We start from the raw sequence: 26,927 nt of genomic DNA, 5'->3' as shown, positions 1-26,927 counted from the left end.
GATTTAATAGAATGCAAAAAGAAGATTTTTCTAAAGCAAACGTGTGTTTTCTTTACATTGTTATTCATGGCACCAGTAAGTAGCATTGGCTCAAACTGTAATGAGGACATGTTTTAAAATAGTTCTTTAGCATCTGTTATTAAAGTTTTCCCCTTTAAATGAGAAGACTACTTCTGACCTCCCCCAGAATCTGTGTCCACTAATCTACTGTGTGTCTCCCAGCCCAGACATGGTTCAGCTAAGAGAGACAGAACAATGATTCAACTTCCCTATTTCCTAGTCCTTGGTTTCTCTACTGAGATGGCCCAATGGATACAAAAGAAGAGCTGACTGGTGATAGTGTAGTCTTTCATTCTGAAGGAGCAAAACAGAACGGCCCTTTCTCCTTTTTCTAGTATTGTTTCACTTTCATTTTAATTTTACAACACTGTACATGACAATCCCTGGAAATTCAGATTCCATTATGCAATTAAGAAATGAACAAACAAAAGACAATTGTATTAGTTATTTCAGGAGCTAGACATAGAGAAGGATATATGATTGTTGTCCTCGGTGCTGGCTGGCTGGCGCTGCCTCTGAGAGGCTGTATTTGAGTGGATGTTTAACACTCATCTGTAGTTGGAACTGCAATCCGTTGCTTTAGGAGAGAGGTTTGCATGCCAGGGCCCACTCTGTGTAATGGTGTCTGCTTTGAAGATTATTTTAATCTTCCCCCACCCACATTTTGAAAGGAAAGAATGAGGAAAATGACAGCTCCATTATTTGAAATCCAGCTTCAGAAACAAGCCAATGTAGGATTCTCCAAAGGTCTACTGTCCAGGAAAATCATGCATTCTAAAAAACCTTCTCTTTTTTTGCAATTGCTTTTATGTTATGAAGTCATGCTTCAAAAATACACGTGTTTCATATGTACCTTTCAGTTTAATGTTCATCGATGAAAACACGCTAAGGCATTTTCATTGTTTTTATTTCCTTAGGTTTTACTGTACAGTTGTGGTCAATTTCAAGGCTGCTTTTAAGATCCAATTTAAAACAAAGCAAAACAAAAAACTCCAAAGAATATTTAATTTGGGCTAAAAAATGTTTTCAATAAATAAAATATGCATAGCATTGAATGACATAGCTGTTTCATTAATTTTAACTATATTTTAAACTTGCAAAATATTGTGAATAACTAGTAATTTACCAATTAATGCTCCATTAACACATACATTCTTAAATACCTCATAACACAGATTACTCTCCTAAAATTTAAAGCTGTTTTGAAAAGAAAGTAACTTCATCTTGATATGACTGTATTATTAGCCCTTTAACAAACATAATGCATATAATTATACACTGATGATGAAATTGAACTCAAAACAAAGTATTACTTAAGAAAAGTATCTGGAAATGAACTAGAAATTATTGCCATATAATATATTTCTTACAAAATCTGAATCATAAAGTATGGCCCTGACAACTTCTGTATAAAGTAGAAACTATTTCTCATATTTCATTGTGAGAATACTAGCTAAAATACTAAGTTCCCTGTGTTTAGCACCCATTGTTTAATTTAGAAATACATATGAGAGTCATGTTATATACTGATTGATGAGTATTATTCTCTTCTATTGGTACAAAAAATATAAGCCATTGCCTTGGTTAACTTTTGTGTCTAAGATGCCTTTATTTACTTTTGTTAGGCAATAACTGCTCACAGTCACAGTTCTGAGATTGACCTGGAGAAAGGCTCTGCAGCTCCCTCAAGCACACCAGCTCCTGGCCATGGGCTGCTTTTCTCCACGGCTAGATGACAGTCTCCAATTGCTAAGAAGGCAACTGTCTACAACCATATTGACCCAGCCATAATCTGAGAGGAAACAACCGTCTACACTGACTCAAGCCAAGAGCTCCTCATCTTAACCCCATCACACCTCCTAAGGTGGCATCTTCCTACCCAAACCATGCCAGGCTCAGCTCTACCATCATGGCCCTCCTGTTCTGTGCAATTAGTCATTCTCTGTCCACAAGTGAAGTTGCATCCACTCCATCATCTGTTTTGGTCACTTTCTAGACAGTTCTGAAGTTGATGGAGTCTGAGAACCACATCGGAGACAGACACTGCAAAGTGTGTCCGTCCTTCTCCACATCTCTAAAGTTTTCCATGACTACCCTAGGTGTTCAAGGGATCCAAGCTCGTCACATCAGGGAGGATTTGCTATAAAGAACAAGAGTACGGACATAACCTCCAGGTAGGCAAGTCCAGGTTTGGATAACAGATCCTCATCTATAGACATCTGATCTTGGTATATCCCATTTTCTAACTGGACAATCCTATGTGCCTCCATAGACTGTTATGAGTACCACATAAGACAATAACCATATTATCAGTTATGGTGTGATTAAAAGACAGGTAATTATATCTCTATCTCTATATCTATATATAATTAATTATTAATATATATTAAAACACAGGTTATTTATATAGTTACCTGTATTTTAATATATAATACATACATATATGCTATACTAATTATTAGGCATTCCCAAATCAAGGGTCAAATGTTAATTAAATTTAAATATCCTAAATCTCTTTTAAAAAGTAGTTTAAAAGCATACTGTTTAGGACAAAATGTTTAACCAAAAAAACTTATACTTTTTTTCAATAGTGTATGGATAAAATTGACATAATCAATACATTTGTTTCAGAATTTTCAACTCAGTCATTATCTCTTTACTCACATAGTCACACATTATTCAATTATTACAACTGAAAACCTTCCTTCTCTAAAGTACTTCAAATGGATGTCTTTGGAGGATGGTTTTAATATTTCTTATCTATCATGGAGGCGACTCCTTGAGGTCTCTTTTGTCCTTATGACTAGAAAATGAATTATTTTTTTAGAGAATCTTCTAACTTAATTATCCAGGGATAAATTAGTGTTCTATTAAGAAATAGGAAAAACAAACAAATATCCAGTTTTCCTTTGTTGTTCTGAAATCTGTCCCCCACTTACACAGAACAATCTTGAGTTCTAACATACAGTACAAAGATGCACGTGGCCCAGCCATGCATCCCTCTATTATTACATAGACTTCAGTAAATTTCTGCTCCTATTCTTCTCCTTTTGAGATTTATTAATACCAGCTTTTTAGTCATCTGTAAGCCTGTCCATGCTGGCTGTAAGCATTCCTCTTACCCTGGTCTGGAGCTTTTCAATCTGTTATATGTCTTTTGGGGTGAAAGGTTCACGTGTATAATATTTCTGTTTTGTTCATGCTGATGCAATAGAATTTTATAACTTACAACAAAGAACTGGCATCTCAGGAACGGCATATGTAAAATCATATGAGGAGAAAAGGGCAAATCCCAGGACCACTGTAAGAGCCAGCGTTTAAGTAGCCCCATCTTCCAGCCATCTATCCCAGGGGAGTACTTTTCCAATTAATTGGAATAATATGTCACCTAAATGGAACAACAGAAATCATCTCTGTGCTCTAAAACCATGAAAATTAGACACAAAAATTAGCACAAAAGTAAGTAAAAGGGAGGCTTGTTAATTAAAGAGTTGGCAGAATGATTTCAAATCACAGCTCCCTAACCTGCAAGATCCTCTCCACCTCCCACCAAGCCAAAAGAAATATCCTTAGAACATGGCATCATTTCAACTTAATTCCAACAACTCAGTGCACTTTCTCCTCTGCTGTTCTGGAGTTACCGACACATCTCTGTGCTCAAGACTCTCAAAAAGAACAACAGTTCATCTCACAGATTATGCAGAAATATCTTTTATGTTATGGTTTCATTGGCTTCATTAAGCTCTTAATAAATGCTTTTGCTGAATCAAACTCTGAAGGATCCACTAACAAGGGCAATTGCAGAAGGGAGGCTGATGTACTGATGGCAGCTTTAAGCTAGCTACAACCTAGAAAAATTATCATAGGCAAAGAGGTCATACTGATCATCACATGACTATCAGGTCGGGTCTCTCAAATAAACCTCCATTTTTCCCCAGAACCTATGAACATGGCAGGAAGTCCTCTGACCATCCAAAGCAGAATCTCCCATTTCGATAATTAATAAAACTAGTGGTGAATATGAATATTTAAAGAGTCAACAGAAAAAGCCTAGATGATTCAAGGTAATCACTTCCATGACTGGGGGTGTCTTCCCGCAGGTTGTGTCGGTTGTCGCTAATAACCCATTTCAAACCTGTGACTTTTCGAGGACCTCATTTTGATGGCCTAATCACATAAAGCCCATATTTCAATGTTTAAATTATTGAAGTCATGATAAAGTCCAGTTCTGCCACCTGCACTGAAAGGGTGTGTGCTCTTCCTTTCATGTTTTGATTAACATGGGGCTGACTTTCCAATTTGTGGATTAACTCTACCTTTTACTAGTTCTTTGCTCCCACTGATTTCCTGCCTCTTGGCCATTTCTTAGTTCATTTTCATATCCCCCAGAGGGGAAAGAGAGAAAATTAAACTCAAACCTATGGAATTTACTCTAATGAAAGGAATGGGAAGAGATTGGAAACCCCTGGCTGAAATGAGGTTTGGGGATTTTCATACTTGCTTTGGTTCCAGTTAACCTAGAATATAGAGGGCCTACTTTATATGAAGTCATTTATCCTCCACCTCCACAATATGATTTAACCGTGACCAGGAAGGGAAAGCTATTACAGAGACCAGAACTTTTTATAAAGTCCCTCAACAAAATTATATTTGAGAAGATAAATGGATGAAAAGCTTGGGACCAATATGTTGGAGATGCGAACTTTGCTGAAAACAAGTTGAATTACATGTCTGTCCTTACATCAACTTTCGTATTATATTTCAGTTTAAAAAAATATATGAATGAATAGGTTCCTGCTTAGTTATTGTTTTTTAAAGGAGCGACTACTCAGCCAAGGTCCCCAAAGGGTTAATGCTTCTGGGTGAGCTGAAATTCATGAGTATAATCCTGAACAAGTGAGGTGAAGTTCTATCAGGTCTATTTCAGCCTATCAGGGATTACCGCTAGCTGTCTAATCCTGCTGGGCCTCAGGGAGGAACGTTCTATTGTATTTGAAATCCTGGCCAGGAAAGAACAGAAGGTTAAATGGGTGCCTTGCTCTGTAATCAAATATCACAGGCACTACTTATCTATTCAATGAACAACTGACGTAGAAAATCAATTAGGAACCAAATAGCTTCTTAGGAATTTTTACCTAGAAAGATGTAAGATAAAAAAAATTAAAAAAAAAAGTTTATTTGATGTGTTTTATGGTAGTATACTAGGAGCTGTGGGTTGTCATAAGTTATTTTAGCAGGTTTTAAAAATAGGCCTTGAATGCTCTACAGCTGCAGAGGTATGCAAAACCAGGGGCATTTCAGGAATACAATGCTTTAGGATGGCTGGTGGAGTCAGAGGCCAAACAAAGTCAACCCCCACCAAAATGTTGTTAAAGGCGGATAAAAATTCTGAACAAAAATGAGAATGCCTATCGCTACATTTTTATCCAAATTACTTAAGCATTTTACCTCTTTTGAAAACGCATTCCTTCAATAGCATATCTTCTTCTTGAAAAATAGTATGAGCATTGAAAACACAGGACAGGGGCAGGGGGAGGGGAAGAAAAGGTGGCTGGAAGCCCTGGGGCTCTTTGTTCTCAGCAGGAAGAGGCTTCTTTTAGTGAGCTGAAGGTTAACACCCTTGTCTCACCCCGCCCCCATCCTCTACCTGTCACTCTGAGTAGATGTCACAGTGCATGCACACAGACAAACAGGCTGACCTGGCCAGTCTGCTTGACCTTGGACAGGCCTAAGATCAAATCTGGTTATTAATATTGGGGCAGTCAAATGTAATCTTCCAGACACCGGAGAAGTGAGCTAGAAATCTGGCAAGTAGGTCCTCCCTGTCAATCAGAAGCATGAGGATGCTAAGCATTAAACTGTACATCTGGACCTGAGCAGGAGTCAAAATAAAGTATCTCTGTTCCTGTCCTATGAATGCTGTTGAAAGAAATTTGCTCAATATTTTTATATATTCAACTTATCGGGGTTCAGACTTTGGATTAATCTGAACTCTTGGCTTTATAAAGGTTCTTATAAAGTGGTCCATTTTCAAGCTAAATCATACATAACCAGAAAAATACTGCCTTTTCATAGTGAAGAAAGATACCTTACAAGTGGGATGAAATATTTTTAATACTCTCATTGTAGTTTTAACCATGCTTTTTTCATTCTCTATAACTGTTATTCCTTGCAGCTTCCTCTCAGAACATTTCTGTAATATAGGTTATAAAAGGGAAATATATCCAGATGTGGAGACACATGCCTTTAATTCCAGCAGATGGATCTCTATGATTTTGAGCCTGCCCTGATCTTCGTAGAGAGTTTTAGGATAACCAGGGCTACAAAACGAGACCTTGTCTCAATCAATCAATCAATCAATCAATCAATCAATCAATGGAAGAATTTGAAATCATTGAAACACAGGCAAAGTCAAATATGTTAGCATAATAGCTAAATTTCTACTTCAAACCACCAGTAAAGCTAAAAAGAACATTTAATCTAAAATTCTTCTAGATTTTATACTATAATTTTTTAGGTTCCAAGTTACAGGTCTCTTCATGTTTATGTGCACGTAGCAGCATCAAAATTAATAAAGTGGCCAATATATCTGATATAGAATATATCAATATTTCTGGTAAAACTGCATATTTGAAATCATCATTTAACTAAAACAACATAAATAAAGAAAATAAGCATACGTGATCCCAGGACAACTTTTTGTCCTCGGTATAAATGTTCATTTTATCTAAAGACTCTATATAATAAAGAGTACACTTTTGGTTTTTATTTGCTAGCCAGCAAAACTTTTTTCTCTCTTTAATTGTCATCTGGTGTAATGTAATGATTTTTGTGCAATGAACTCTTCATTTTAGATCTCTGTAGATGGACACTCACTCAAATCCTCCATGCCACCAGGAGGGAGACTGCATGAAAAGCAGACTTAGGTAAAAGTTGGAAGGAGAAACAGGAAGGAGGGACTGTTACAATTAAAATACAATCTCAAAGGTAAACAACAACAAAATAATCAGCTCCCCTACTCCTTTGGAACCTTGATGTGCTGTACAAGTGGCTTCCTCAAGCAATTCAAATCTACTACTGCCTTAATTTGTGACATTGTTGCCTAGTATGAATAGTTTATGGCTATGAAGTGTTCTTGCATTTATATTGTCATAGGAGGCAGATAGATGTGTCATAGTAGGGCAACATTCTTGATGCCACATTACCATACAACGATATAGTACGTCTTTCACTTAAGAACAAAAAAGTTTGTATTCCCTTACTGTATGCACACTGGCCAGTTACTTTAAAATAACTCAAATACTCAAGTTGCACTCCAAGAAAGAAAGTACCTTTTTTCCTTCACTGGTCTGTATATATCAGCAGTAATGATCAGTAAGTCATCAGGGCCATCAAATTGTTAACAAAGACCTAAAATAATTGGTTTGACTTTTTTTTTTTAAATCTAATTTGCTGAATCAATTTACTGTTCTAACCATTCTGACTGTGGAGAGGGAGGTATTTTGTTGGGATCTTTTGTAAAATACAAAACCATATTGCCAGTGAGATTACAATACAGTCCAGAACAGATATTTTACTAGAGAGTCATATTCAAAGCAAAGCTCTTCTATTTAGTGCAAAGCTGACAGATAGCTTCAGGTTGACCTAAAAAACAGGCATTGCTTTCAGAAACACAAAGACAAAACTCTCAACTCACTAATGCAACTAACTAATGCAACAACTTTCCTAAAGCACACCATTACAGTGTAAATTCGATTGCACATTTGTGGGTTTTTTTTTCCAGTTTTTGTTTGTTTATTTTGGTTTGTTTGTTTCTTTTTTGCTTCTTTATCATTGATTGTTAATGTGGTTCCCACTAAATCTGTCTTGGATAACAGCAAATACATCATAATCTGTCATAGACATGATCAAGTGCCCTGCACATATGCACATATACGACTTACCTCTGCACACATTTATATCTCTATCTCCTCTTCTGGAGTAAAAGGTCTAAAACAAACCTTAGAATCTGTCTTCCTAGAATAGCAAGATGACACAAGAATTGCAGAATCATTACAGTAGGCTACAAATGAGCATGCAACCTAGCAGGCCTGTGGAAGTCGGCTCTCCCGAGACCCATAAGATTCCTGTTCAGAAACTAGAATATATATCTATGGCCTGCGGATATCTTCCTATACAGGGGAAGTGAATTTCTGCAACCATGATCAGGCAAAGCACTATCCTAAAAGTCTTCCCCTAAAAAGATATTTCTACAAAATTCAATCTGCTTGGGATTTTGTTTGTTTGCGTGTGTGTGTGTGTGTGTGTGTGTGTGTGTGTGTGTGTGTGTGCTGGGGTGATTTTTCTACTTCAGGACTTAGGAAATTATTTCTTGTCTCAACAGCTCACCTAAGGGACAAACCTTCAATAACTGCAATGAAAGAGCTGTTTTATATGTACAGTTTTTTCTTATTTATTTGTTTATTTTGAGGCCGGATCTATCTACATAGCTTGGCTGGTTTGGAAATTACTATGTAGACCAGGGTGGCTTGGAATTCACAGAGATCTGCCTGTCTCTGCCTCCCAAGTGCTGTTTTTAAAGACATGCACCACCATGCCCTCAAGAAAGTTTTTCTATGTAAAGACTTGGGATTTTATCCTGCTGTAGTGGGATGTTAATATACAAAGCATATCAGATTCCTGTCCTTTGGGGCAAAAAGATGCACAAGACTGGGACAATATAAGGGATGGATTCATGGAACACACCCTAGCAGAGCCGGCACCCCTGAGGGGTGGGGGGGGGGTGAGGGGGGATGTGTTCCATCAGAGGAGAGTACCAGGTAAGAATTCCTGAACTATGAGGAGTAAATGTTAATGGTACTGAAGTTAGCATTACCTCCATGGCTACCCATTTTTTTTTTTTTTATTTCTGGAGACTTTAGATTTGCAAGCAAGTTATACCACCCTACAGAGCCTCCCAAATTTGGCTGACTGTCACAACTGCATATTTAAATAGAGCTATTTAGAGTACAATGACAGAGGTTGTGACCTTGGAGTTAGCATATTGTACAAAGTTCAACAAGGAGTCTACTGGCCAGTTTCATCTCATCTACCTTTCTGTATTACGTTTTGTTCCAATCTGCTGGCTGGAGGTAAAGACATGTTTAAAAGCATTTTTACATAGCATCTCAGGACTCTGAAAGCTTGCAAAGGTTTCTGACAATTGTGCTTTTTAATTGTTCCGTGTCTAGCCTTGGATGAGAGCTCAGTGAGTAAAGGGATCTCCTTAAGTGTGAGGATCTGAGTTCAATCCCCTGGAACCCATGTACAAAGAGCTCGCCCTGGAGCCAATGGTGCGCTTGTGTAAAGCTGGTTCTGAAGAAGCAGCCGAGGCTGGATCCCAGTGCTCGCTGGTCAGCCAGCCTAATCTACAGAGTTGAATTCCGGGACATTAAGAAACCCTGCCTCAATAGACACAGTGGACAGCACTTGAGGAATTATAGCTGACATTGTCCTTTGATCTGCACATGCTCATGCTCACACACACAATAGTAATAATCATAATAACAGTGACAACAAATTTTATATTACCAATATCAAAAGAAATCTCCTTACTTCTACCCCTAGCTTCCTTAAAATTGTCCCAGATTCTTTACTTTCCCCGGGATTTGAAGAAGTCAATTTCTACAAATAGCAAGGTACTGATGACATGGACAAGTGTTCCGAACCAAAAGCTGGCATTACACTATTTGCTTCCAATAGTCAATAGGTATTTCTTTGTTTAGCAGATGATTTTAAGTTTAATGGTTATCTGTCTCTCCTACTAAACTATAAACTCTGCCAGAGCGAGACCTGTGTCTATTTTGCCTGATAGTAGATCTTTTTACCAAGTGGGTCCTAGCAGCCCAGGCTCTCAGTAAACAAATAAATGAAATGAGTGAACAAAGTAAGGTGTTTCAGATGGGTAGTCCAGACATCTCTCTACAAGAGATTTTTATTTTTGCTTGTCTTCCTATTTATAGAAAAATACATGAACATACACTTATTTATTAAACAAATTAAAAAATAAAGAAAACAAGCAAGGGGACGTATAAGTTCATTATTAGTTTAAAAAGAGGTATTTGTTAACGCTGGACATAAATTCAGTACTGACAACCCAGATGTGATTAAGTTTATATAGATTTCAATCACCATTAAGTTAATTCTCTTTTTCAAAATCTATTTGGAACTCAGAACCCAGAGCATAGACTGGGGGTGAGTGTAACATCCCACAGGCTAAAGTAAAAGCAACAGCAGACACAAAAGCCTCAGAAGTTTACTGTGCAGCTGGGAGCCTCACTTCCTAACTACACATTTGCAAATTCTCACTTGGCAGACGTGAAAACTAGAATTGAAAGTGTCATGCATGGTTCCTTGTCTGTAGCGAAATCCTAAGGAAGTCTGGATATTGACGTGGAAGCACATTCCAGGAAACACAACGGCCATTTTTATGAACCCTAGTCACCCCCTTTTAACTTGATGAACATAGCTGCATCCCTGTTCAAAGCAAAAACTCTATCTGAAGGCCAATGATGTAGCTAAAGGTACAAATGGCTTTCCAGGAAAAAATTGTGGGCACAATAGTAACCAAGTGTACTTAGAGAAATTAAAAATGAAATATCTTCCAAATAACAAGACAGAAGTTTTCTCCAACACACAAGTCACTGCCAGTAGCAAAGATGTGCTGAAAAGACACAATATTCTACACATTTAAGAAAAGCTTTCATCATAGAATACTTTTTTTCAAAGCTATTTTTGGACTTTAATTAAGATCTGTAGAATCATTTAGGCATTGGAGGAGGTTTCTCTCCTTTTACTAATATACTAACTAAGGCACAAAAATAATTCCAAAGTAACACATAAAGAGGAGAAAGTCACTTTGGCGATTTTGACAACTGAAGACAGAAAATATCTGAATCTGACTTTTTAAAAAAAAAATTTTCTGAAGCTGCACAGAAAGCTGGAGGGCTATGAATAGCTTGTATTGACTTTCTAAGATGTCACCCCCCATGTTCTCTTCACACTTCACCCCTAATTAATTAATAATAGGGGAGCATCAAAAGTGATACCCACCATTGTCCATGCTTATTAATCTAATCAAGTTTTCATTGACACAAACGCTGAACTCATCAGCCTGTGGCTCAGTTTCCTTGTTTCCAATTCACGAAGGTAGCTGGGAGAATCTTTTATCATAAAAGAATATGGAAGATTATCACGATTTCCTGCAGAATATCTCCTTAATTTATTTTCATGGTAAATAGCGGGGACTGTGCCATGGCACTGTCCTTAGGAATACTAGGAGCTTAACGCCTGACCCCATTGTGCCCATGTCAACAAGCCTTATGAAGATCAAGTCTCTGAAAATTGAAAATTTCAAGGAAAATTAGCAATTATTTGAATCTAATAGGGTTGTGTCTAGAAGAGCTACTGAAAAAATACTAAGGCTGACTTACCCTGATTATTATATTAAATATAAGAGATAGATTATTTTCCATACCTATAAAAGGGAAAAATAATCCTCCTTGTGGCAGGTAGTACTCTTGAGAAATACTGGTTTGTTTATAGCCTTCCTGCTGTGAAAACACATAGGCAGTGTGGAAGAGGCAAAGGGGACAGGCGACTTTAATTTTTCCTATGATGGGTATGTTTGCTTTGGTTTTTCAATGAGCCTCCTTATTGGGGTAGAAATATACAGTCACTCTTCCTCAAACTTCTGCAAGGATAGAATCTAACGTTTTCTGAAATACTAAAGGAAATCTACATACAAATTCCCTACTGCCAGGAAGGCACACCCCTGCTAAATGTATTACATAAACTACCAAAGCCATTCCTTCAAACTGGAACACAGGGAGACTCTGAGCAGGATAACTCATGAAGGAAAAGAAAACAGAGAAAGGGTGTATAGTTCCCTTTAAAAAGCAGTGAGTTTACTGAAGACAGGAAGTCCATCATATTCCCTCTATGGCTGTCTTAACTGATCTTTGGCATCCAGCACAGTGTTTTTTGTTCTTGTCTGTTTGTTTTGTTTTGATTACCAATGTGATAAATTAATGTCTGTGTATTATTCAAATATTAATTTAACAGAAATATATTTTAGTAGATATAAGAGATCTTAAAATATACCAATTTCAGTCTCACATGAAATTCTATTGGAAGATATTTTTTTAAAAATATAGTATGACTCAAATGAATGGTTAATTTTCTGCCAGCAAAAAGACTATACTGTGAATGAAATAATTAACATTCAGATCTCCAAAAGTTGAAGCTTGTATTTTGCTGTGGAAAGTTTTGCTAACTTGCCTTCTCTTCATCTCCATCTACCTCATCATCACTTTTCTTCCTCTCAAGGGGTACACCCCTACCATGAGCATCTATGACAGTCACATCCTTACTTCTGCCCCTTTCTGCCATAAACAGGGTATCCATGGCCAGGTACTGACTTAGTGCACTGTCTTTACTGTGATGCATTGTCCTGATTAATGATGTGGGGTCTGGAGTCAGCCTGAGTACTAATCTAACTTACTCATCAGTATTACCAGCTATGTGATCTTGGATAACCAATGGAGTTTTCATTTATAATGATTTCATCTTCAAACTTTCCTAATAACTATACCTATCTATAAGAGAAGTTGTGATGCATCACTGAGTCCCTCCTTACTCATTCCTGTGTGTCTTCTCTATCAGGATTCCTGGCTTCTCTATGGCTAATTCTGGTCAGCTTGTTGCTGCCTCTGCCCCCTGATTCAAGTTTAACTTCATTAACACAATCTCAGGGTGTCACAGTGTGACCAAATATCCTGTAACAATATCTAACATCTTATTAGGGATAGAGAAATGGCTCTGTGGATTGGAGTTTGTTTCCCAGTACCCTCATCAGATAGCTCACAACTTCTTGTTTCTCTGGCTTCAGGGAATCTGACACTCTCTTCTGGTCTCTACAGGGATCTGCATTAATGTTTCCATATTCAACACATAGACAAATGTACATACACATGATTAGAAATTTTGTTTTTAAGTCTGAAAAAGCAAGCTAAAGAACAAAAGGTATTATCTTGTTACCTGAATACATACTCAATAAATGCTATCATTAAATTTTCTCACTTAGCCAGTTGGCCAGAAGGAAACAAAAGATGGAAAGTATCATGGGGACAATGACAAAAGTGTGAAAGGTTTTAGCTTGTGTGTGTGTGTGTGTGTGTGTGTGTGTGTGTGTGTGTGTGTGTGTTGCTAGTGATCAAACCCAACCAAGGCCTTCTACATGTTAGGCAAGTTTTTGAAGTATTCTTTAAAAGACAATGGGCAGTGAGTTTGCCAAGCATAAAATAAGAAAACACTGACAGTAATAAAAAATCTAGTTAATATTAGTACTTGCTCATCCTGAAATCCTACTGCAGAGTACCTAACTCAGAGAAATAAAAATAAGGCTTATATAGAAGTGTTCATAGCATAATTATCCATATAGATATAAAGTGAAAGCAACCAAATGTTTATCTGAAGCAACATAAATAAATGATACTATGCACAATGCTAAAACACGTGAAAGCATTGATGAATTTTGAAAACATTATGCTAAGTGAAAGAAGCCTCACAAAGGACCCCATACACTGTGGTTGCATCTATATCAATGACCAGAATAATCAAATCTATAGAGACAGAAAGCAATTAGCTATTGCCCAGGGCCATAGGAGTGAGAGTTCAGGATGGTTGTGGGCAACTAAATTAGTACAAGATTTCCTTTTCAGCTGAGGAAAATATTCAAGAGTCAATTATAATGATGGCTACATAATCCTGTGAATATTTTAAGTACTATTCAATTGCACTTTAAATAGATGAAATTTATGGAGTATGAACTGCATCTCAATCAAGTTCTTACAAATAATAATAAGAAGAAATTTAAAAGGCCAACAGAGACATTAAAACTGAGGCAAGACTCAATGCTCCTCACAAGCCGAACATACTAGAATTTGAGACATAAATTATGTTTCTTTCTGCTCTCACATAAAACTTTTCACTGGTCGTTTGTCACCGTTTCCTCTACAGTTGCATGCTTAAACATTGAGAGTCCTGCCTTCGCCAGTGATCAGGCCACAGTGATCAATTTAAGATGTTGCTTGGGTGTCTGAGTGCCTGTGTTTCAATACCTCCGAGTATCTTGTGGAATCAGTTGTTATTTTAAGAGCAAAGAAGGAACAGAGTACTAACTAGGTAGACATTAAGTCTGTGAAACACAACACATAAAGTTGTGAAACACTTTACTTTAAAAAAAAAAAAAAAGAAATTCTTAAGAGACTTAGCACAAAAGCTTGTGTGAAAAGCAACTTTCCCCGATGCCAGGGTCAGGATATGCCTGTTTATGGTGGAAAGGCTCCATGGGCCATTCGTGATGCCATTCACCTTTTTGAGGACCTATCACTTTTACCAAATCATATCCTGTTCCCTGAACCTTTGATTAGTCATGTGTACATTCAGAACCACTTAGTACTTGCTGCCGAGTCCTGTACAATATCATCAAAGGTTTATTATCTCTAAGGACAAAAAGCACAGTGTACAGGAAGAAATTCCTGCTATCTACTTTAAAACAAAATACAGAGAATTACTGATTAACTCATGATCTTCATCTATTTTAATATATTTAATATATAGAAATCTCTTTTCTCTCTCTCTGTCTCTCTATCTCTCTCTCACACACACACATACACACATACACACACACACATATAATTTGCTTGATTTGGGTAATATAAGTAGAGCTTCATGAATATCTACACAAAATATCAAATAAAGTATAATTTTCATCTTATTTTTATATTTTTAATACCTTATGCACGTGATCTTAAATATATATGCACATCTTTCTTCATTCACTGAAGAAAATAAAATTGCTTATTTGGAAAAAAAGTATGTGTGTATCTGATTTCCATGAATTGCTTTTGTATTCATTTTAAAATTATCAAGCTGCTGCCACCAAAAGAGCAGCCATTGTCCCAAAGGGAAGGAATAAAGTGACATGGTACACTCTACAAGTGCTTACAGAAAACAATGATACATGCTAATCTATTTTGAAACACACATCTAGGTAAAAACAGAAAATCTTGGGCTGTTGGGATATTAAGTCACTTGCTAATGTGTGAGTTAAAGGCAGATACTTCTACCTAAATATTAAAAAAAAATAATGTTTCTAATCATAAAAGGTCTTCAGAAAGACCATTTTAGGTTTTTCAATACTTAAGAAATTAAGAGGGTCAAAGACTGAATTACTACTCTGAAAAAAAAGGCTATTTATAAATTTCCTTTTGTGTTGGTTAATTTTGTATTATTACAGCCCAAATGTTAGATGAAGACAGCTTGTGGGAAGAAAGATTTATTTTACCTCACAGATCTAGAGGGAGTCCAAGCCCATCAATGGTGAGAAAGGCACATGGAGCAGCTGAGTTCACATAAGAGTGGACCAGGAAGCAGAAACAGCAGAAGGAAGTGGTTAAGAATAATACATCTCTCAAGGATCCATCTACCTCATTTAGCCAAGTATCATATCTCAAAGTCTCTTAACATGGTGCCATCAGTTGGGGACCAGGCATTCAGAACATTAGACACCAGATTCAAATCATAAAACCCTTACATCTATTTTTAAAGAATTTGTTTATGCGACTATGTTGTGGAATATTTATACACTGTGTGACGATGTGTTGCTGTGGTTGGTGTAATAAGATTCTGAATGTCCAAAACCTAGGCAGGAGAGATAGGCGAGACTTCCAAGCTGAGAGAGGAAGAGGAGATAATCAAGATGCAAAGGAGATGCCAGGAAACATGGAACAAGTTGGATGTACAGAAATGGAGAAGAGGTTAAAAAAAAAAAAAACCATGTGGTAGAAGCAGATTAAGTTATAAGAGCTAGTTGGTGACAAGCCTAAGCTAAAGGCCAAGCTAAGAAGTCTTCACATCCTTATTTGTAAGCTGGTAGCCACAGAGAAAGCTTGCTACAAGACTGGGAGAAGACTTTTAAGGAATAGTTGTCATTGAAAAATTTGATGCTTCTACAGTAGCAGATAATTTCTGTCTCAGTTATTTGAATTTTTTCAACAACAAAAAAACCAAATGAGAATCCAATAATGAGACAGTACTCCTTCTGGGAAGCCCCTCCCACCCTAGTTATTTCTCATTACAAAATGATCATGGTGATAACAATGATGATGATGATGATGATGATGATGACAGGACTTGATTTTACCAATTATTTCTCTAAAGACATTGAAAGGCTTCCTAGTAAAGGACAGTAATATTTAACATTACATTGTAAACAAAAAAGTTTCAGCCTTTTCAATTATTGTACAACATAAACTCACCGATAGAATGAATTCTAAACAGCAAATTCTGATGTTCAAGTAATTCCCATGTAGGTTTTGAACCTTTTTTTAAAAATGTCACTAGTGATTCTGTAGAAAAGTTCTGGTGAGTGCTGCAAACACGTTGACAAAAATGACTTGCAAACTGACTGCAGATGCGATGGTAATTAAGCTTGCTACCCAGTCTCTCCCATGTGAACACTGGATGAGTTTAGTCCCTGAAGACTTATGTCCTCAAAAAGCTAGTGTTATCCCAAGGCTTGCCAGATAGACAGAAGTATCTAAAGTCTTTGAAAAATATACCCAATAGAGTTACCAAGATTTCCTTACTTGCTTTTCACACACTAGCTACAGATACTTCTTCATCAGTAACAAGTCTGTCCTTCCAAAAACCAGATAATTCTCACTTTCCAATAAAAGATCATTTCATTAACAAATGTGGTCCACAACATCAATGTGAATGACCAAATCTTACAGGGTCAAGTAGCCAGGTCCAAGTTTCCTCAAAGATCTCCATGTCCAACCAATATAAGTTCTAGCATGACACTGGGGTTGATAGTAAAATATTTGGCAAAATTTTGAAGAGAAGAGAGGTTGTTCCTCAATTTACATTGCCTCAACACACATTGGAGGTACAATCCTAGGAATCTTTAAATAAAATGAAGAAGAACAGCAACAACAAAAAGCTGAATTCAAGGTAAAAGAGAAAGGGAAGAGGAAGAATGGAAGGTAGGATATGATAAATGAGGTCCTGGTTCACAAAAACATACAAGGGTTCAAAGTAAGAAATGAGATACAAAAATATGAAATTAAGAATTCAAAACCACAGGGTATTTTAAACACGTCTAATGGGTTACATGTGAGCAGGCCTCTTCCAGGAGTTCTAAGTTGCTAGGAAAAAGAGAGGTGGCCCAAGCTCTGGGCAAAGGACTGCTCCAGCTGTCCCTGAATGCTTGCAGAGGCGCATTCCACCATCTCCTCTGTCAGGCCAGTGGCGGACCATTAAGGCATGACTGCTGTGGTTCCCTGGTGACCTGAATGAAGTAATGCAGCCTCCAAAGGGGGCTTAACTGTCAGACACTGCAAACTCCAGCACTAAAAGAGATAAATATTCGATTAATCAATCCTGTTCGATCCACCAAACACACCAACATGCCAATCCAAGGAAGTTGCTGAAAGCAAAATAATTCCATATTGACAGGAAATACTCAGGTGACCACTTAACTACCAGTTCCCCTCCCAGCTAATAGATCACTGATTTAAGAGTGCCATTTCAGCACTAGGCATTCATGTATCCAGACCCTTTGGTCAGCTCCCTCTCTCTGCACCTAGACTTTAGTAAAACCTGCTGGTTCAGAGACATGGAAATGCTACCCAACAAGATGATGCTGAAGACAAAATGGTGGAGTATATCAGGTGTCAGCCTCTCTACTTTCCTCTCTGCTTTTGCTGTCCTCGAATATAAAAAGGTTTTCATATTGATGGAGCTCTACAAGAATGCCTGGCCCTAGGCTGAAAAGACACAGAGTCACAACTCAAGACAAAGCTCTGACTTTCTGTGAGGACCTGACAAACTTGTGAATCTTGGTTTCCACATACACTTAAATGTGAATAATTGTGTGGAAGTCTCTGGAAGAGTGATGAGACAATGGACATGTAGTGTATAACTTACAATTTTGGTCAGTGCATGTTCTTTCTTCAAAAAGCAGTGACATTCAAAATGGCAAAAAAAATAGAACAATAAAATCTCAACATGGTTTCATTGTCCATAGACCGTCTGGCACCAGGAGAAGGGATATTTTTGGAAAGAGGCTCCCCAATATACCATCAATCACAAAGAGACAGCAAACTGCCAACTCCACCAATAAATGATGATCTCTTGCCACAGAATACATAGTCACAAATGAAAAAAAAATCAATAAATCAAGACTTTGAAAGGTTTCCTCCAAACTGGTGTCACCATGCAGTTGGGTCTGTTGTTTCCCCCCTCAACCTTGCTTTCCATTACTGTTACCATCAAATATCCCGGTATATAACACTACACTTCCTCTGCGCTACTTCCGTTGCTTGAGGGGGGCTGAAGACAGCTCGGTCTCTAAAATGCCTGCTGTGCAAGCAGGAGGACACCCCCACATAAAGAGCCTAGTCTGGGGGTGTGCCTGTAACCCCAGCCCTGAAGAGTGGTCTGGGCTGGGACAGGAGAACCCATGAAGCTCATTTGCCAGACAGCCTGGCTGAATCGGTGCACATCAGGTTCAGTGAGAGACCCTATTTCAATAAATGAAAGTGGAGAACAACAGGGGCAGACACCGGATGTACATCTCTGGCCTCTATCAATATATGTGTGGGTGTGTTAGTATAGATGTTTTACTCATATGCCTTGTCCACATGTGTATACTAACAAGGACACATCGCACACAAAGTACAACACAGACAACAACACATATATGCATATGTGCGTGCATGTACACACACAAACACACACACACACACACACACACACACACACACACACACAATTACTTGAAAGGCAAATATAACCCCAATACTTAGTCCTTTACCAAGATGAGAGACCAATACATATGCTATGCTATCAAATATTTCCCTTGATAGAAAGGCTTTATTTAGGTGAATCTACTACCACATGCTTTTATATGCACATTTTACATATAAACATTATATGAAATACATTATATGTTCTATAAAAGTAATTTCCCTTATCCATAGAAAATATAGGATTTGCTTTCTTTCATTTCTTTCCCCACAAGAGGATCTTACTGTGAGCCAGGTTGGGCTCAAACTCATAACCTTCCCACCTCGGTCCTCCAAGTCTTGGCCTATAAGTATATGTCCCCACAACTCACAAAACCTCAGAACATTAATTAAATATTATTTAAGCAAATGAAACAAAATTGCTGTGCATAACTCTCATCTGTGATAATTGTATAACAAGTCAACATGATCATGTAATTTTAGGCAGAACTCTCTCTTGACTGCATTGTAAACTGTATTTTCATATTTTCCAGGATTCATATTAAAATAGCACCCTGATTCTGTAGAGGGACTGATTTGGGTTGTAACTGGACATGCCTCCTGATTTTTCATCATTTTTTTTCAACCACACATTGCAACAGCATGCTTGTATTTGAAAAATAACTATGAATGTGTCAACCAAGGAAAGCTCTTTTTTTTGCATTAAAATTTGCAACATAATTCTCATCTTAGAACAATGAATAAAATGTTGCTATGAATTAGAGTAACTAGAGTCTGCCAAGATACACAAATAGGATTATAGTATACCTATGGACAATTCAAGATAGCTGGCACATCAGATTCTTGAATAAGCATGGTTGAAAACATCAGGGAAACTTGCAATTTTTATGAACGTCCCTGGGTTCACATTTAAATTACAGTTGTGAAGAGTAGTGTTTGAAAATACAACTTCAGAAAATTCCATGTCTGCACAACACTTAGGAAGCCAGCTTATTATCCAGCACATTAATAGGTACATTGCCCCATGCAGTTATATTCAAAGACAAGACACAGTAAATGCTCAGTAAATGTTTCTCTGCTTACTAGAGACAAGAAGCAGCATGTCTTCTAGATATTCTGCAAATGAAGCTATGATCCTTGGGTTGGCATCTATCAATACACCTAGGTTATGGAGTCTATGAAAACCTTTCCTGATGGTGAGGTGTTGCTATATCTCCATGGTCCTGATTCACTTCTTAGAAATAAATCATGTCCTCTCATGCTCTCCTGAAAGCCATTGACAGTGCGAGGAGAAATTGCCTCCAATGCTCGGATTGTTAGAATAATGAATACATTTCTATGTCTGTGTGAATTCCCCCTTAGCATAGGCTCAGACTCAAAGCAAACTTGGTAAAGCATCTGCAGCAGGGCTTGAGAAGGCCAGATGTTCTGGAAGCTGAACTGTGGTCATTATGCACATGCCAGCTCCTCCTCACTCCACCCCAGGCCAAGACCCTTTCAGCAGTCTGAGGCCTGCCTAACATATGACTGTGGTTGCACTGCTGTGTGCCAGCCCCACGCCCTTTGAGCACTTCAACAACTGCATACCAGCCCCATGGGAAAGGGACAGAAACATTAAGCCAAGGCAACCTGTATGAGAGTCCAGAATTATGTGACACTGTTGTTCATTTTACCTAAGTGACCTCAGGACAGGTCACAAATAAGCCATTTGATATTTTTGGATAAAATGTGCCAACATTCCAGGCTAGACAGAAAGAGCACATAATACAAAAATGTGTGAATCACAAAGTGCCAGTTGACATGTTCCTGGGACCCGGAGTGAACAGTAGTGCCAAGCTGTTGAATGGGTTTCTGAGGTGTTTGTATGGGGGCAGTGGTGGTGGTGTGGGTGCATCCGGTGGGTGCCTTCCGAAGCAGTAAATGAAAGGAACTTTAGGAAAGGGGACTGTTCTCCCTAGCCCTTACTTCCAACTGATCCCCTCAGCCCTAACCCACCTCCATCCTCCCTAACACAGAAATTCTTCCAGAATAAGCAAATATCTTCACAACAGTTCACTCCGAAAAAGCCAACTGTGGAAGCCTCTCTGTTTTTCTAGTATTTCTTGTTTCCCCTTAATTAAAAGAATGCTTCCTTAGAATTGCTGAGGAAGCTAGCTAATCTTGCAACATGGAGCACTTCCACGATCAGAAGATCTAGGTAGGAGGCAAAGCAGCATCCTAACACATGGAGGAATGACAGAGCACAGGTTAGGGAAGGTGAAGACAGGAGAGATCAAATGCCACATTTTCTTTTTTTCACCCTGAAGTAGATATAATAAGCTTGGCTAACATGGACCTCTATAGGGATCAGTATGTGTCCATCTGTTTATATTTAATAACTTTGAGGTTATTTTTCTTACTTTGGAGGTGAAAAAAGGTTCTCAGCTCACAATGTACCTTAGTACTTGCACAAGAATACAGTGACCGAAGTTCACATTTGTAACAAAGTAACATGGTTTGCACATGGCCACAGTTCAGGCAACATCAGGCTTAAAAACAGAAGGCTGTCTAGTCTGGAGGCCCAGCCAATTACAGTGTGATCTGAAAACACCCATGATTTATTAGTTGCTGTTAGCTAACCAGTTCTTCTTTATTTGATCTGTGTATTTATTAGTTCTAAGTATTATGCAAGCATGGATTGTTCTACTGTAGAAATTACTTTTTCAACCTCTGCCTGTCTTTTAATATGAGAATACAATGGAATAATTTGAATTGTGATTACACACACACACACACACACACACACACACACACACACACACATACACACACACAAATCCTACAACTGGAATTAAATTTCACACTGCTTTTCAACCTTGAAATGAACATGAATGTGAAACTAATACAAAGAGTGCAAAAATATTTCCATATTCGGGTTAATGTTTAGTCTGGGCAAAGAATAACTTTTGTTTATCTCTGAAAACAGCTTTCTTCACCTAAACAAATGCCTAGAATAAGAGTAAGAGCAACCTACTTGGATTTCTCAGAGCATACCCATATTGCAATTTCCTTTGTACACCGCTGTACACGCAAATGCGCCCTGCAGCATCTTCTAAGAGCTTGCACCGTCACACAAGAACAGTGACATCCATGACTCGAATGGTACATACCTGGTATATTTGATTTTAAATTGCAAAGTTGGTTTGAAACTGGGCATATGATTATAAAAATACCTGTGGCTCACCGATAACTTCAAACCGTTCAGTATTTTCTACTAGTGAAAGCAGCAAAGGGGTAGGCGATGCCAGTCATTCCGTGGCTTGTTTCCTTTGCCCATGCTTTCCCTGCTCTGTCTACCTCATGCTCTTCTATGTCCCTCTTCCCCTCCCCTCGAGTTTGAGTTCTTCATCTGGATCTTTTCTTCCATCTAAATCCTACATAAAGAGAAAAACTAAAAACTGTTCCTTGGGTCTATGTCACCCTATAAGTCCCTAGGACTAAACCTCGTGTGTGTGTGTGTGTGTGTGTGTGTGTGTGTGTGTGTGTGCCACTACTCACCATAAAGACAAGCTAATGCTTCAATGCTTTTAGCCTTTGTGAGATCCAAATAGCCAAACAGCAGTGTGGAAGTCAGAGAGGCTCCTGTGCCTTGCTCCCAGCAGAGGCTGGGGAGAAAGCAGCTCAAGTAGTTAAGCTTTTGCCTTTGAACCAGTAAAGTTGTGAACACTCACACATTCACACAGGAAGAGGAGGGCTGACAGAGGACACAGACAGCTAAGCATGGGCATGTTCCACACAGGGAAATAGTTAAGCCAAAAGGCTGGCCAGAAAAGCCAGCCTTGCAGAGCCAAGAACATACTCGAGTGTATTCTGGAATGTTGCCCAAGCCTTCCTTGATTGTCCTAACTTTCATGTATAATGCTAAGTGGTTGTCATTACAACTTTCCACTGAACTCGTCAGAAAATGCCAGGGCTCACTTAAGAAGCAGAGCAAATTACAATGCATTTTTAGAATGAAGGCTGAGCGATGCTAAAGGAGGTCCTTTAATACGCTCCTCAGTCAACTCATTAGTTTATTACATCATCCAAACATTTAGTAAGGACCCAGATCTAAAAACCAATTCACTAAAACTTTTAAGAGAATATAAATGCAGGAAATTTTAGAAAATATAATGAAGCCTTGTAAATTAGCTTATCTTAAAACCACTGTTGCGTATTTACACATGTATGTATGTAGACATCAACCTGCAAGACCTAGTTTAACGCTCTGCATATTTAGCACCATTGTTAGGTTCATTTTACATATGTACCAGGCACTAACAGGGAAGAGTAAGGGCAATGTAAAATAGTTCTTTTCTCTTTCCTTTTCCTTAACCAATTTTCTTTCATCATCCAAGTTTCTGGATGAAAACTACGTCAAGATAAGATTGTATTAGAACTTCAGAGAATGTCACTTGAAAAAAATGAGGAAGATTTTTGAAAAATAACAGAGTTGCTTCTCAGAAAAATCTCAGGAAAGTAACACTACACTACCAAAGTGAACACAGCTTTTTTCTCCCCCTTCCAGTCATCCTTAGCAATAGACATAACAGTTTTTTTTTTTTCTGGTCCATATGGAAACATCATCAACACATTCTGCCTCTGGGTGCTTTGCCAAAATACCGTAGCCCACAAGCCATCTACCTTAAACATAAAAGGAGAGGTGTTTTTCTGGTCAAATAAAGAAATAATTTTTACTGCCTCTCCTCTAATGTTAAATCTGACTAAATCCTGCCAAATACATTAAAACAACATCTGTAAAACAGATTTTCATTAAACTGATCAGTTTAAAGTTAAGCAGCCCGGCAGATGATGCTTCCACACTAACCCTTAACCTTTAACTTTTAACCTCTTTAAACAGAATAAAGCGCATAGTTCTTTTAGGTGATGCTTCTTCAGCCTGACAACGCAGTGAGCAGAGTGTTTTATTCAAATTGAACCGACACGTCGCCCCATTTAGAGTGTTATGAATCAATATGTTGTCAATAATGAGCAAAGCTGTTTCCTCACAGCTCTGTGTCTGTCTTACAACTGTAACCTGCCACTTTCCTCTGATGTCTAAATAATTCACAATGCAAAATGGTGCAAATTAAACTCTTAATGAAAATAAATTTTATAGAGAAGATTATTGTCTAGTCATTAACTCTGAAACTATTTTAAGTCTAATTTTAATATTTAAGTCATATGATAAACCATGATTTTTTTCCAGGCCCAAGCCAATTTGTTAGTTTCTCATTTAAAAGCAATTAATGTTACTTATGAACCAATTTTATTTTGCTGAGACAAGCCGGCCAGGCTAATCTCCTCATCACTGTGCTTGAAAGGCTCTATGTCTGAATCATATCGTTTTTGAATTGAGTTTAGAAATAGCATGCTCAATACATAACTACTTGTGAGTGTTTTTTTATGAATATTTCTAGAAATATGCAAAAATATAGTTGAATTGTTGGATAACAGGTTTCAGTACTCAAATATTTTTGGTATTCTTTGAATTTAATGTAATGGTTTTTTTTATAATAACTTTGTCTGCTGAGCATATTTCAGCACTATATTGGGTATACCTGGCTAATAATGGGATAACCACCAGAACACATTCTATATCTTATAGGATCTGTAAGATAACTATGCATCTTTTGCTTGTGGGGTAGAATGTGCTCTTAGCATTACAGCCTTCTTTAGAGTCAAGTATTTATCATAATTGGGCTTTGTGAATTCAAAGTAGGGAACTTCAAGTTGAACCCTGGAACTTTGTAAATGGTCCTACAGGAGAAAGGGGGCCAACACAATCTTATGGAAAGAATTGCATGAACTTACACAAACACCACACACACACACACACACACACACACACACACACACACACACCTACCTATCAACATATGAAGAATTATCACACAGTTTGGATTAAATAACTCTTTTTAAGAATATAAACAATAGCACTCTCCCTTTCACTAGGTTCCCACCTGAGAGTAATAAAATAGAAAAATCTGTACATTTATATCTCCTATGCACAACATGTTAATTTAAAGTGTTAGAGGAACTGCGTGAATATAAACACAGTTCATGAATATTCTATATAGCTCCCAGGGTCTAAATCTATTATTTATACAAACTTAATGTTTGCTTTTTTTCTCCTAGGTATTCTAAAACTTTTAATAGGTCAGGTATCAACAGGAAAAAAAAAGTAGGCAATTGAGTGGTTGTCAACTGTTGCTGCAAAACCCATGAATTATAATACAATTAATCCTTTATATTATATTTTCAATAGCATTGAGGTAGAAGCGCTCCATCTTACATTAGGGCCTGCACTCCCCACAAACTGAGCAGCCCAAATCTAATGCTTTCATTATCGATCTACAGAGTGCCAATATTGCAGGAACAATGTTGCAAATTCTCACAGTGAGACTGTAGGTTTTTGTGCAGAGTCCATCTATCTAAAATTTAAACAGGAACACCCCAAGTGCACAGCACCAGACCAATCCAAATAAATAATTCCTGAGTCTAACCCAGATGGCCACATCTGCTTTTGCTGTTGTGTTTGCGATTTTAAATAGGATTAGCTATAGGTACTATAATTGTTGGTTGACTCCTGATAGTATAGTTATCACTGATTTCTAGTATAAATCAATAGATAACACTTGCAAAATGGATTTTGTAATCATATTTAGAGCTTGTTACAATGACTAATGGTTTGCAATATTTTCTGAATTTTAATATCCTCTAGACAAAAGAAGTTTTTTAATAAGTAACCAAGTTATTCATCATAGAAATGACTGAGCTACACTTGTACGGGAACCAAAATGATCAAGGCAATCCGTGAACTAGCTACAGAAAATAAATTCTTCAGTCATTAGGGTTCAGAAAACATCAACATGAATTGTGCAATACATGCTGCTCATCACTCTCACGTATGAAGAACATCTGCATAGTTTATCCCAGTAAAGACAGAAGTAGACTTGTCATCTTAAGAACATATTTATGTATGCCACACCCTTTTGGGAGGAGAGGAAGCATGACTAGTTGGAAAAACAATCATGCAAAAGAACAACAGAATTTCCTTGTGAAGACTTCCAACTGATGCTGAGGAAGACTGTGTTTATTCTATGTCAGCAAGAGTGCACATACACAAATGTTCTGTTTGGGTCATTTCTGTTTATCACCAAACAAATGCCTCATTTAAAGTATAGGCACTGTTTGTGTCCTCTGCTCCCTGCCTCCATTAACACTTAGTGCCACTATATTTTGGTTTTGTAAAAACAATAAATAAAAACAAAACTTTAAAGTACTATTTTCCTAGTGGACGCTATCCAGAAAATTTTCTTTTCTTATAGGAAGCCAGTGAAGCAATCTGTGCCCCTGAGATAGATAGAAATAGGGCAAGGAGCTAATCCCTAGTTTTCATTGCTGTGTATTCCATATACCTTTAGGAACGGCAACAGAAATTGGGCATCTTGATCCTCACACCTGCCTTCTCCTTCCTGGTCTGTGCTCCAAACTCTGAAATGGTTAATGCCCTTGTCTACTCTGCACCAATGAAAATGAATGGCACTGCTTACCTTGTAGAGTTTCAGAGCCGCCTCATGTCTGTGATTGGTGGTATGCAGACGTAATTTATCCACACTGTTGGTGTAGTAGTCGCAGGCGTTACACTTTAGGTGAACAGGGTTGCCAATGGCAATGCACTTCAGCCTCCACTCATTGCTTTTGCCCCCTTCTTTGATGTGGGCCACCAGCTGGTATTTCTGCATATGCTTATCAGTCTTGCAGTGGAGCTGGAAGTTGGCTTTGAGCTGGGTGTTGTAGTTGCAGAGCTTGCACTGGTAGATATCTCCAATTACAGCCCTCCATTCCTCTTCAGGGAGAGAGCGCTCGCTGTTCACATGCACACTTAGGGCCTCCAGGCTGTCAGAGGTGAATTTGTTGCAAACAGCACACTGGAATAGCTTCAGCGCCGGGTCACTGATATAAGGTGACAGCTCTCCTGCAGTAAGGAGG

At 37.9% G+C, this 26,927-nt stretch overlaps 1 protein-coding gene across 7 annotated transcripts in view; it reads right to left on the bottom strand.

The window, feature by feature from the left end:
• The window catches only part of Zfhx4 (zinc finger homeobox 4), a 179,203-nt gene that overhangs the window by 126,381 nt on the left and 25,895 nt on the right, over window positions 1–26,927 (bottom strand). For 6 of the 7 annotated variants that reach the window (XM_006977899.4, XM_076563777.1, XM_042270772.2 and 3 more), the window contains exon 3: window positions 26,489–26,927. This exon is cut by the window's right edge and continues 64 nt beyond it. In XM_006977899.4, the coding sequence (XP_006977961.2) occupies window positions 26,489–26,927 (439 nt within the window). The remainder of the gene's footprint in view (window positions 1–26,488) is intronic. The other variant, XM_006977900.4, reaches the window with a different exon arrangement.

The sequence above is a fragment of the Peromyscus maniculatus genome, chromosome 2 (assembly GCF_049852395.1).
Source record: "Peromyscus maniculatus bairdii isolate BWxNUB_F1_BW_parent chromosome 2, HU_Pman_BW_mat_3.1, whole genome shotgun sequence".
NCBI classification, from domain to species: domain Eukaryota; kingdom Metazoa; phylum Chordata; class Mammalia; order Rodentia; family Cricetidae; genus Peromyscus; species Peromyscus maniculatus.
Note: the sequence above shows the minus strand (reverse complement) of the source record. Positions and strands in the feature narration are given on the sequence as shown.